At 32.2% G+C, this 13,816-nt stretch overlaps 2 protein-coding genes across 5 annotated transcripts in view; both read left to right on the top strand.

Annotated features, from left to right (window-relative positions):
- LOC105453384 (neuroendocrine convertase 1-like) overlaps positions 1–7,808 on the top strand; it is a 29,016-nt gene extending 21,208 nt beyond the window's left edge. The window contains exons 10-15 of the mRNA XM_011695297.1: positions 763–828; positions 2,002–2,154; positions 3,517–3,686; positions 6,361–6,494; positions 7,207–7,338; positions 7,414–7,808. Coding sequence (XP_011693599.1) covers positions 763–828; positions 2,002–2,154; positions 3,517–3,686; positions 6,361–6,494; positions 7,207–7,338; positions 7,414–7,530 — 772 coding nt within the window. The 3' untranslated portion in view covers positions 7,531–7,808. The remainder of the gene's footprint in view (positions 1–762; positions 829–2,001; positions 2,155–3,516; positions 3,687–6,360; positions 6,495–7,206; positions 7,339–7,413) is intronic.
- Positions 7,809–12,700: 4,892 nt separating this feature from the next.
- The window catches only part of LOC105453383 (ankyrin repeat and death domain-containing protein 1A-like), a 26,634-nt gene continuing 25,518 nt past the window's right edge, over positions 12,701–13,816 (top strand). For all 4 annotated transcript variants that reach the window (XM_011695294.1, XM_011695296.1, XM_011695295.1 and 1 more), the window contains exon 1: positions 12,701–12,880. The gene's annotated coding sequence lies outside the window, so the exon portion shown is untranslated. The remainder of the gene's footprint in view (positions 12,881–13,816) is intronic.

Raw genomic sequence — 13,816 nt, 5'->3', positions numbered from 1 at the left:
AATGTAGGACGAAGGTAAGTACTATATTAAACAAATATGCTGTATAGTAATCCATAACGATATACATATTACAATAAGGCTCACTGTTATTATTATGTCAAAGTTTCGTAATTCGCGTATATTACTCTCTAAATTTTTTGGAGTGAAATCTCACTCCAAGGAGATACTGACTGCCGCTCAAATGGTCGAGTGACAGTATTTTCGCTGAAGTGAGATTCACTCCAAAAAATTTAAAGAGTAGATAATTTGGATCACAAATTACTTTTATTACGAAATTTTGCGTTTTTTATTAAAGTTAGTTTTAGTCCTTATTATTGTTATTTATATATAATTTTGTGATTGAATTTCTCGTAGCTGCAAAAGCATAAATTTCTCTAAAGATTAAATTCTCTAACAAGTAGATAAAATATAAAAGGGAAAAAGGAAAAGAAAGAGACAAATAATTTAACAAAAAGTTTTAAGAAAATCAAGATATTAAAAAAAATACTACTAACAAGATTTGAATATGCGTATATTCTTGAAATATTTCTTTACGATTTGTTCTTTTTCATCTTCATTATGTCTTAAGTATATATGTAAGACCGATATGTGTGAAATATGCAATATTCGATACACGTCATCGGGGAAACACGATATATTGAGTTTCGATTTATTCTCGATTAATTCACGGTCCGAAATAAAGACGTTATTTCAGCAGCAAGTAAATATTATCGATATTTTAATCGAAGGCCATACTAAAACGACTTTTCTTTATTTTTACAGCAACAACTTAACGTGGAGGGACATCCAACATCTGATAGCTTGGTCGTCGGAATACATTCCTCTCAGGTGAGCGTATCTCGAATAGCGATTCAGGCCACGTGTATCTGCAATTGTACCAGTTTAAATTCTTATTCTCTCATGCTGCGGCAGAATAGGTCGCAACGACGTTTGCGATATGAAACCGTAATTCAGATGAAACCCGCAGGAAATAATTTTTCTTGCTGCTAAAAATAATTTTCAGTGCGATCGACTAGCTGTGATTGACAAGCGAGGTCGCATAAGGATTCACGAAGCAAAACAATATGAATGCTTAATTAGCAAAGTGCTAATTAAGACTCTCAGAAGCCAGTTTTTTACTCTTTTTTTCCCAATATTTTAGCATCAAAGCACATAATTATAACTTCAATTTTCATAAATTTTCCCTCTTTTTGTTTCATGGACTTGATGAGTTTTGCTTCTAAGAAACTTAATCGCCTTCGAACATATTCTCTGACATTTTTTTTCAATCTGTTTTCAAGTACGTTGCGTACAAATAATTTAAATTGTTTGGAAAGTCCAAAATAATTTTTTGACATTTTGAATAGGATCGTATTTGTTACATTTTTCACAATATCAAACACAGAAGTCACAGCTGTGCCATGCGTGAAAATTATTTCAAACAATATGATGTGTAACTTTTATCGAATAGTTGTCAAAGAAACGAGGTCGCGCGTACATCTGCGGCGGAAGAAAAATTGCTGTTCGATCAGCCTACCGGGGATGCGTACTACGCGGACGATCATGCATATTTCTGTCCGTTATTACTCGTTCTCGTAATTTATATTGCGTGCTAATTGCCTTCTATTGTTCTCTCGCGTAAATTATAAAAGCGATCGTGATAGCTTTCGCAGTAACGTGCACCGTTCGCGTTGATGAGAATTAGTTTGTATAATCGTATTTCATACGTAAACATGTGATATTTCAGACAATTGGTGCTACGAAATATTTTATTTTTATTCAAGGGCCAGCAATATCAAGCTTCGTTGCAATAATCCTCTTCATAAGGGATTATTTCCGGGATCATTGTTACTTTGAAGAATTTCAATAATAATGCGAATATCATTTTACTTCCATTATAGAAATTTGAATAAGAGAGAAAGAAATCGAAAAAGTCGAGGAGAAGAATTTTTTCACTTTGCACACGCTTACGGCATCTTCTTTTCCCAAGATAAGAGTTTTAATATTTGCATAAATTTTCAGCGGAAATCCGGGCTGGTTTAAAAACGCCGCTGGATTCTGGTTCAACTCACGCTTCGGTTTCGGACTTATGAACGCGTACGCGCTGGTAATGGCGAGCTACAACTGGACGACAGTGCCGGAGAAGACTATTTGCAGAGTGGATAACGCGTACATGTGAGTAAATTAGTTTAGCGGATTTAGAACGGCGGCTTAATTGCGTGGTACGCGAACGTCGTACTAACCGCGCGAGCAGAGGTCGCACGAATAAAATTGATTAAATGCTTCTGTTCTTGCTTAAGCAGAGCAAAGCAAATATATCTGCGTGGCATTTAGCGTAGTTTATATTCAAATTACTAGAGCGGCAAAGCGTCCGATCTTACAGATCTTCTTCGTTTTTCTCCATTTATGTCATTACTTCTTTTTATTTTAGTTGCTCCGAACCGCGTAATTGCTAGATTAAATTTTTCCAATTTCAGTAAAATATTAATGCGAATTAACGATGAGATATTAATGCGGATTGAACACTTAAATATGTAGCCACATATTTACGCTGGATCGTTAGATTTTATTTTATACGTTACACATAGGTACCAAAAGAATAACGATCTTTCGCGCTTCTGTAATCCCCAAATGTCGCATGAATCGAATGGCGACCTCCTTTTTGGAAGAAGCATTTGCGGATGCTCGAAGAAGCGCGAGATAAGAAGCGCATCGTTAACTTGAACAAGATCGTAAAGGTCTTTCATTCGTTACATTACGACAGTGCGATAGAAGCGAGAAAATGGAGCGTCATGAGGGACTTTTTTCGAAATATACGTTTCTGAAAGGGCAATTTATTTGGCATCCGAAGACACTCTTGCAATTTTACTTAATCAGATCGCTAAATGTGCATAATCATTTCAAAGAGCCACGGCCTCTCGTACGTGTGACCGAAAACGGACGGTAATCTCGTTACAAAACGTCCCTTCAACCCGTGTAATACACACACGTGCCTCTACGCTTTGAGAATTTCCCTTGTTTCATGTCCGCGTTGTTACCTACTTCGCGCTGAGCTATTTGTGATTACTCTCATAATCCCACCGTGAGTGATGAGATACTCACGAGGACAGCTTCGTTAATTCGCTTTTTACGCGATGCTCTACAACATTATTATATAATTATTCTTATATATAATTTCAAAGTTATTCACACTTATAATTATATAATAAAATAACTGTGTATAGCTAATATATATATATATAATATACATAGATAATATATCTGCATACTACAATATATAAGCTATATATAATTATTATATTATTTATATGTAAAAGTTTATATTTACAAAAAAATATATACCTACATATAATATTTTTGATAAAAATTGTTTCAAAGAGTATCTGCAAATTTAAATTGTACATCAAAGTCTGCAAGTTCTTTTTGTGATCTGTCAATATTTCAAAAATATTCGATGGCTCCGGCTTTTCGCAAAACGCTTATTTTCAAATTCCATTGCTCACACGCATAAATATGCAATGTTTTTTCGTTGCACAGCGCCGATATCAAACTGATTTATGGATATTCAAAGAAACTGCAATTCGATGCCGATAACGTTTGTCGGACACCAGGGAGCGAAATAATCTTTCTGGAGCATGTGGAAGTCGAGGCGAATCTCGAGTACTCTCGCCGCGGCGCACTGCAGATGCGTCTGACTGCGCCTTCAGGTATTTTATATTTTTGACTTTTCAAACCATTTATCTTCGAAAGTTTCCTCTACGTGCCTCGACTGGTAAATAAAGTACCCGTATATGTCCAACGAGATCAGAAAATAGAAATTTTTCTCGTTTCTAAGTGTCTAACTATGAGAAAAAGTGATAAAAGTGTAAATAGCACTTTTAATAAAACTTGTGCACAACAAATGGGTCGCATAAGTCTCATGAGTCAGTTTACTCGGCTCTGCTTCATTTGGAATGCACCTCTGGAAACGTCAATCTTCATTTGTACCCGACTTATAGAAGTGAAAAGAATGGAAAGGCGAGGAAATAACCATGAGAATGAGTCGCAGAATGGGCCGTTTCACGTTCTTAGGAAATTTGAGAGACTTCTAAAAATATCATGCAAGAAAAGTTCTCTACAATTATATCGGGGCTGAAGTCTCCGAGAATACTCCCGGAGGCTAAATGCAAATGCATTTAACTACACATTCATAGAAATTCGCTTGTCAACCGAATTTATCGAGTTCTATTCAGGGTTACGTTTGAGTTTATGAAAGAGGAAAGGACTAAAAAATATGCGAATAAAAGAAATACAAAAATAGGAAGAAAAATATTAACGTAATTAAATATGTATATTAAATATTTATAAACTAAATTATATTATGTAACTTTCTTATGATTACGTAATTTCTAAAATAAAAAAGAAGATATTTTAATAACTTTTTAATTGTAATTGTAATGTCTTTGCAAAGAGAAAATAAAAGATAATTGATTTCTTAATATATATCTTTATGCATCATATATCTACCTGATAAAATTCAGTATTCATCTGTTTCTTTTTGTAAATCTACTATTAAAAATAGATTTATTTGAGTAAGATTGATTCCAGTGATATTTTATATATCACTAAGTATATTTTTATTATGAATTTAAAAATTAAAGCAGCAACGTAATTAGAAGAAGAAACATTAAAAATTAAAATATATCTATATTCTATTAAAATAAATCTTTAGAGAAATTTTTCTTAATCTGTGGAATGAATAGACAATACGCAATTTCAACATTATCGATCAAACACAAGAGTATTGCACAATTTGATATAACACAGCTTTGTTAAGGAAACGCAGCAAATAACAAACGGATAATTCTGATAGAATTAATATCGCCATTAATATTGCAAGTCACGTTTCTATGTTGCATAGCAAATGCAGTTAACAGCATAAATACGTTCTTACTTCAATTTATAGCTGGAAATTCAATTTAATGCTACTTCGATGCGGCCTGTTTATTCGAAGAGGGACAGAATTGGATAGAAATAGGATTTATTCGTCCAATGAAGATTGTCGAATACCGCGTTTAGTAACGTTACGTTAATATATAAACCTTATAAATGTATAATAAATGTCAGAAAGGAACTCTATAACGTGGTGTCAAATAGAACGGTGCTTCAAACGCGAACACGAACGAATAGATAGCAATCATCACGTTGGCCAATGCGTCGTGTTATTTAATTCCGTACACGTTTGCCCGATTGACGTTGTTATCGACAGACGGCGTCACTCGTGTCAGAATACCGAAAGAAATTCGAAATATATTGAAATGCCAGAGAAAGGAACAATGAGTAAAAACGTTCAGACGTATCTAATGCAACAGTATCGTAGCTGTGGGATTTAGTCTTTTTTTTTTTAGAATTCACAGATTTTACTGGCAATGTTTCAACGAAAGCACGCTCCGTTTCAAATAAAATCAATATATAGTATTGCATTTTTTATAAATATAAAAGAGTAGGAACGTTTTGAACGTGAGGCAACTCTTAACAGCAGCCTTTTTCGGATCAAATTTCAAGATAAACTGTATAAGATAACCTATATATTCTTAAAATTACAATTTTTCGGTTTCGGACATTTACGTTCTTTATTAGAAACTTTTATTTTTTATTAAACCGTTCTATAAAAACATTTAATATTATTACAGTATTATTATTATATAAAAATGTCTATAATGAAACAGTCTAATTTTTTATGTTTTGTCATTTTTTGTATTTCTAACATCAATGAATTTAAATTTTTAATTTTAATATAAATATTAATTTAAAAATTTTACATTTTATTTCTCTAACTCGTTTCTATTTCTTGTAAAAAAGATAATAAAAATACTTTGACTAATGCAGTAACATTTTATTTGCTGTAAAAAATACAATTTTTTTATTTATTAAACATCAAGAGAGGCTTGAAATTGAGATTTATTAGAATAAAATAATTCACAATTCGTGAAAGTTTATTTAAAAAAGACGACGGCATTCCTTTTTATTTCACAAACTTTGTAATTAGGTCGTGTGTACAATATTATTCAAATTGCAAGTTCACTTACACAATACGAGAAAAAATCGATAACATTTACATGCAACTGTATAATTAATATCCGTGTTTTGCGGAACCGATCGTATTTAATTATCTTTAAACAGAATGTGTGCGCGTGCTTGTAATAACCAACGTGTGTAATGAATCAAATTTAATTTGACGTTTTCACATTAATTGTGATAAGATCTTTCTTTCCTGTAACAGAAAAATAGAAAATACCATAAGAAGATATTTATCACGATCATATTCTTAAAATTGTGTTTGTGCATTTACGTATCCGTACACAAATTCTACTTATACAAACTATATATTTCGCTTCTTAGGGACCTCAATCCAGATTCTAGGTTCAAGAAAGCTAGATAATTCTGACGCTGGTTTTACGAAGTGGAAATTCATGTCCGTCGCAACGTGGGGCGAAGATCCTCGAGGAACTTGGACCTTGGACATACTTGACGAAGTAAGACTGCAAATATCTTACCGCAAATTCTAACATGTTATCGATTTATCAGGTCATTGCGAAAGATCTTTAAATATATGTACAATCTCTTCACTATTTCTCAGAAAATGTTGTCCACAACGATATAGTACTAAACAATGAAAACAGAACATAAATTGGATCATAATATAAAATGTAGCTATATCCCTTTCTACCTAATGTGAGATACAAATTTCCATAAGAAAACTCATATTACCGTGAAAGCATTTTATACTAAAAATACAGATATACTTGGTGCTATGAATCGCTCTCGGAATATGTATATTTAATAGCAAATACAAATATAAATTCAGGGAAGGGTGTTTTTATATTGAGCACATATACGTAGAGGAGGGTTCACTCCCTTTTCCATCAAACATCTTAAATTACTACAGCCTATGGATTTTAAAGGTATACGCGTGTATATATAATACAAATACATTTGTATGAATTTTACATAACATTTACATAACATTTACATACAAGTAAAAATATTGTAAATTTCCAAGACTTCTTTTTTCAAACTGGATACAGCAGGATACATGATTCCGTACAGGGTGGCGATTTACATAAATCATCAAAATGTTTAATGCAACTGATTGATCGAAAATCGATCGGTTGAAATTACCTCGTTCCCGCATATCCGCAACTGTCATGTGTGCATATTTGATCGTGTATATTTACGCGCTTTTAGATAGGCCCGGAGCAAAATAATGGCACAATTGGAGTATTTACATTAATTCTACACGGTACCGTGCAAATTCCGATTTACCGCCGAAACGGACCGCGAATCTACAACAAAGACTACAATCGAATACGCAACACCGTAAGTAAACACATATACAATTCGATTGTTTATTATGTATTTTACTAACATCGCTCGTTTCTCTCTCTTTTTCAGCACGATGTGGTAGAATCGAACGCGGTAAATCCTATAGAAAATGAATACGACCAAGAGATATCAGAAATAAATAGCATTTGGTACAAACAGTGGTTGAAGAAGCTACTAGAATTATGATAATCAATTCCCTAGTATCTCATTGAAACAATTATTAAATTATTGAACCAATTAGAAACATTTTAATAATTACCATGATATCTTTCAAAACACAATTATTATGATTATCCCTCACAATTATTAATTCTCACACAGACTTGCGTCAAAATAAACTAATTGTGACAGTGATAGCTTTTATTAGTCATATCGAATTTCTATTCTGAGAATACGACGTATGAATACATTAATTGCAAATTTATGAGAATTTGCCAACATGTACAACATTAACAAACACTAGATAATGTCTATGATATCTTTGATTGTGATTGTGATTGTGATATCTTTGTATCAATGGTAGCGTAATTGAACAAATTTCCTGGGAATACGCCAGCGAAGGGAGGGGGGTTCTTTGTAACATCCTATATGCGTATAATCCGAAATACGTAATTCACCTTTAATTCATTATACGTTGAGTGTATCTCTCCTATCCCTTTGTGTGCGGGGCTGTCTGGACTATTTAACAACTGACACTGGCGGTAATAAACATTGCTGAAATTCGAGACGGTACGGAACTGGATAATAGCTCTTGGCCCTTGTATGCATACAGGATACACTGTAAATCATGAGTTACAGGCGGACGTAACTAAACCAAAGCGGACTTGCAAATCACGAGCATTAACTCCTTCGCAATTCATGCATACAGCTAAGATTCCGTAACGAATCTTAAACAGTGACATAATTATGCGTACTTGTCAATTCAAAATTTCAATAATCTCAGCAAGTTATTTTTTTAGCTTTGAAATATAATCGCCTTGTATTTTTAATTCTCTCTCTCTCTCTCTCTCTCTCTCTCTCTCTCTCTCTCTCTCTCTCTCTCTCTCTCTCTCTCTCTCGAAATAGGATCTCGCCGAAAAAGATTTGTGCAGTATAATTAAAGAGATTTTAATATTTTCTAGATTAAAATACAAACAGACAGATATTTACCGTAAAATTTCTCGAATCGAATTTTCCGAGAAATTTCCTTTCCGAGAATATTCACTTTAGATATTCAAGCTCTCTTAGCCATTCTCAGAATCTACATATTCGGCTTTGCAATCGTGAAATGTCGTATAGATCCAAAGATACATACGAACATTTCCCTTTGCCCGTACCAGCGATTACCATATAGGAAAAGAAAGAAAAACATTTGAGTTTGCAATCTGAATCATCTTTACAACAGATAACATTTGCACTCCACATTGAACATTTGAATTCAGTATGAAGCGTATGCGAAATTACATATTTTATTCTTTGTTACGTTTTGCAGAGATGAAATTTTATGTAAATAACGAAAATTCTCGGATTTTAATTTTACATAATATAGAAAGATGTTGCAATAAACGTCGATAGTATAATAAATTGTTACCAATGTAAATACAAAATTTTATGTTTGCAATATTTTATAAATTAAAATAAAAAGTAAATCTAAAAAAATATATATATAAAAATATTAAATAACATATTTGTAATATTGCAAGTACGTAAAATTTTTACATGTTTTATCAAATCAAATTATTTTTGTTTTCTCTGTTTTAAAAAATATAGGTACGCAGTTTTTCTGTACGAGAAATCGCATATTATATCTTTCTTTAAAACAATATCTAATTTATTAACAAGAACCAAACAGTCAATGCAAAATAAGCAGAACTTGTAAAAGAATAACAGTATGTGTGAGATAAAAACTATCTAACCTCGGTTACAATTTAAAAATAATATTAATTGAATATTGGGGACGTACGAGTATATTATAATAATTATATATAAAAAGCTACTTTTATATGTATATCTATTCTTTAAACTAATGATCTGCATAATTCGTAAAAATGTTCTGATCTAATGTAAAAACAGTTTTTTCAGGGCAAATACTACCGCTTCTATACACCTGCACGTTTCGGCTATAAATCACTCGCTGCGCGAGCCTGCAAAAATTGGACTCACACAAGCTTACGGGCATCTTTTTACGATGATATATAACTTCAAGCACAAACAAAATTTACAAAACTATTTATTGTAACTAAAAAAATATCAGCGAGAATCCTTCGTTCCTTCCGATATATAGTATTTTCTTTAGAATCGCGTGACGCGTAGTTCATCATTTATTTCTTTTAAATATTAAGCTTGGAAGCAACACTTGAAACAGGTAGATAGATTTGTTCTGGTACGTAATTTACCGCCGCTCATTTAGAAAATTAGTTTTGCGATGAATTAATTCAACGCTAAGAAGTTGGCCTAAAGTAATTTCACGAGGAAGATGATCCTGCGCGTCGCTCTAATGTCATGTGCTTGCTGAAATTGCACAATAATGTTCCTGGACAATTCATCAAACTGAGAACCGCAATGACAAAACCAGGTAGCTTCATTATTGATAAAATCAAATGATACATACCACAATTTCAATTGACTAATGCCTGTTTTCATAAACATAGATTAATTTTAATCTAGATTCAACTAACTTTCCATCTTTTTTTCTAGTAAAAAAATTAGAAAACCAAAAATTATGAAAAGATGAAAAGTAAGTTGAACATCAAATTTACATTGGTGGATATTGGCATAATATATTTACATAAATGAATAAAATATAAGTAAATAGTAATCTATACGAAGTTTTACATCAATCAATAATTGATAAGTAAAATGTATGTAATAAGTCATATGTATCTACAATTAATAAAATAAAGTGGAATCAATATAGAAACGTGCAATTAGTCGATTTTATATATTTTGTAAATTTTTATTTTTTTTATTATCATTGTCTTTGAAAAACATTGTCAAAATATTAATACCTTTTCAAATATAAATATCAGTAAAACTATTAAAAGTGTTTTATGAATTAATCGTTTTTCGAATAAGTAATAGTTCTTCATCATTTTTGTATAATTGAAATTGAAGTATCTATCAATTAAACTTTTAGAAAATAAGAAAAGTAATAAAATTTCTTTAAGAAAAATTAATTTTAAATTTAATTTTTAGCGTAGCTTCAAATACATTAATTCTTTTTTACAAACTAATAAAGTAAATGTAAAACTATTTATACAACTTAATCGTGTATTACACGTGAATTGGAAAGTCAAAATCTAAATTATATTAGAAAGACAAGATAAATAAGATTAAATTATAATCTAAAGCTAAGGTAAACTTGAAGTGAAGCAAAATTAAATTTTGACGTATCTCTAGTAGAAACTCTGTGGTGTACAAATTACGATATGCTCTCGAAAATTAAATACATCCCACACATTTATTCAAGGATCCGTTAAACTTTAATAATAAAATTCCAAGATTAATTACAACTATTTGCTTTATTTCCTCGAACATTCCATATGTTTTTACTAATACATAGTAACATAACAAAGTTGACTATGTCCTGCGTATTGAAACTAATTTCGACTATATTTCCTTGTATCTACATATCCACGCGTGAAACTTGAATGTAGTTTATCCATCGAGGAGTTGCAAGTTTGACGTACTTTTTATTACAGGTAGCTCCATTTTTAAAACTTTAGATAGATTCATGAGACCAGATGCTTGGTAAAAAAATTGCGCTATACGTATCAGCGCATATGTAATGTATTACTTCCCGGAAGTTTACCTGCTGAAATAACGCGTTTAAATCACTTCAAAGGAGTCTTGCTGCTTTCGTGCATCGGAGTCTTTTCATAAATAACAGCTTTCACTCAGTTATCCGACATTAAAAATATTATCCTGAGAGAGAGAGAGAGAGAGAGAGAGAGAGAGAGAGAGACTCATTCTTACAATTAGATAATTGGATAATTAAATTTTCTTTATCTATCGCACACAAGCCATTTTTGCAAGATAATATTTAACTTACCTACATCCCTCAGGCGATGAGTTTGATTGACGATCAGAAGAAAAAACCCTCAGCATAATCTACGCAATCATTTCCACAAACATGCGAGGCGATCGATATTGCTACGCAATATTATTTATTTGCTTCGCGTTATTGCGCCCTACGTTATTGCTAAAGTTTCGGTACACTGATATCCTATGTGTATTGCAATACGATCAACCCCGTAAAACCGCAAGTAGGAATTTGCGCTGCGACGCAAATTAGCGATGATGTAATTACATTTCGCATCGATTGGGAACGAATAAAAATTATCGACGCCTACGCACACATCATTCCAAAAAAAGATATCCTTGACCTTTTTCAACGAACGACTTCAGATGTACGACTTTCGATGTACGTATTTTGTAAAATCGGAGGGCTATGCATTTATCAGAGGAAGCGCGATATTATAGCGGACGGCTTAATAGTGCCGAAATAGCGGATCTGTGCGACAAAAATACAAATCGATATACACTAGAATTTTATATTTTTTTCCGGGTAAAAATCCCAGATTTTTTTTATCGAGAATTTTTATATTCTATCCCTTCTTATTCTACGAATACAAATACGCAGTTTTTGATTCTACAAGAAACTGGACGTTCTTTTAAGAGTGTACTTAATTAATTAACAAGAAGCAAGCAAACGATTACTAGGTCGTTATAAAGACTAATAGTAAAAGGATACTTGTTGTCACGTGAAAGAAAATAATATATAAATAATTATTCTCTAATTACAAAAATTGTCTTAATGTACTCTAACAGTACTTTTTAATTATGACGAGTATGTTTCGGTTACTAAGTACTTAGCAACAGAGTTTACATTTTCTTATTAATTTAATCATTTGGTAGCATAAGCATCTATTAATCTTTTAAAATATACATCTATCAATATCAAATACTTAGCATTATTAAAAAATTTTACAATATTTGTATAATCTGATTTTTTTTTAATATTGCACGGATTTATTATCAAAAGTTAATCTTGTTGTAAAACACGTAAAGCAGAAAATGTGTATAATTGTAATATTGTCGATATGTTATTTAAATTTTGCAAAAATGCAAAAATTCTCAAGTCAGAATGATTGCACTTTTGTTCACTGCGGTGCTTAGTATCATGGTAGAACAGGCAACGAAGAATAGAAAAAAATTGCTGCGATTTCGAGACGATTTTAAGCTGCTTCCAAATCGGCAAGTCCGAATGCATGCCAACTAGAGCGACTATAATAGTGGTCCAACCCTCCACATGGCTGCGCTACCGTCGACCTAATAACGAGGGTGCCTCACAGGCGAAAGGGGGTTGATTTGGCCAGTAGCATGCCGCCTCTCGTAGCGTGAATATCGGGCGGGCTCTCGGTGCGGAGGAATTGTGGCGAAAGAACGCGACACTCATTGCTCACCTGACTTTTCGACCTCATTCATCAGTGATCGAAGATCGAAGATTGAGAGAAGAGTGACGTTCTGTAGCGGCGACATTTCAGGAAAACGACACGTAAGCACGCGTTTAACGGAAAATTAAAAATTAAAAATATTAATTTAAGGAACACGAAATTAGGTAAACTTCATTTTAATTAACGAGTTTATACAGGTGTATAATAAGTAAATGTGTGGGTGCATGTAAATATTATATGTATAATGAAAATTTTGCAGTAGAATCATTAGGACTATAATAAAGCGCGGTAACTTGTCACTCGTGGTGAACTTTGTAAATGTAAAAGCTGAATGAAACCAAATCTTGTTATTAGTATTTCATTTTTGTTTTGAGGCACAAAAATAATGTCGTATCAAGTATTGCATTAATTGCAGGAATCGAAATGTTAAAATATATTTTACGTGAATATATATTTTTGTAGAGTACACTTTATGTGTATTCAAAAAGAAAACTGTGAAAAATTTGCACATAAATTTGCGTTCGTGATATTTGGCGAAATACTTGTGTAAATACAATTGTGACCCAATTGAATTCTAATGGAGGAAAAGAACGTAAAGACTGTTGACACGACCTGCGTCGTGCGATCCTACCTACTCATTCGACATCCATTTCTTATACGTAGTCTCTCGCTATGGGAGACATCCGCGCTCAAGACGAACTAATTAATCATCAGAAACGCATATACCCTTTACAATCCCCTGTTCATGGCAATTTAACGGATTCTTTAGCAAATTACACTTCAAGCGACTTCACGAACTAGTTAAAACCTATTTTCCGTTTCAAATCAGTTTGTGCTGGTATTCACGCTCTACACATCATTAGAAATTGTGAAAAATTTTATAAATAAGACTTATTTTTCTTTTTAGAAGTTAAATATTCTTCTGTAAATGTTATTTTAAATTATTTATTTTTTTCTAATTTGTTTTTTATTTGTTTTAACGAAAACATTGACTCATTATTATTTGTAAAAACATTTTTTTCAGTATTAAAATTTTT

Source organism: Wasmannia auropunctata, unplaced genomic scaffold (genome assembly GCF_000956235.1).
Source record: "Wasmannia auropunctata unplaced genomic scaffold, wasmannia.A_1.0 LD336000.1, whole genome shotgun sequence".
Taxonomy (NCBI): Eukaryota; Metazoa; Arthropoda; class Insecta; order Hymenoptera; family Formicidae; genus Wasmannia; species Wasmannia auropunctata.
Note: the sequence above shows the minus strand (reverse complement) of the source record. Positions and strands in the feature narration are given on the sequence as shown.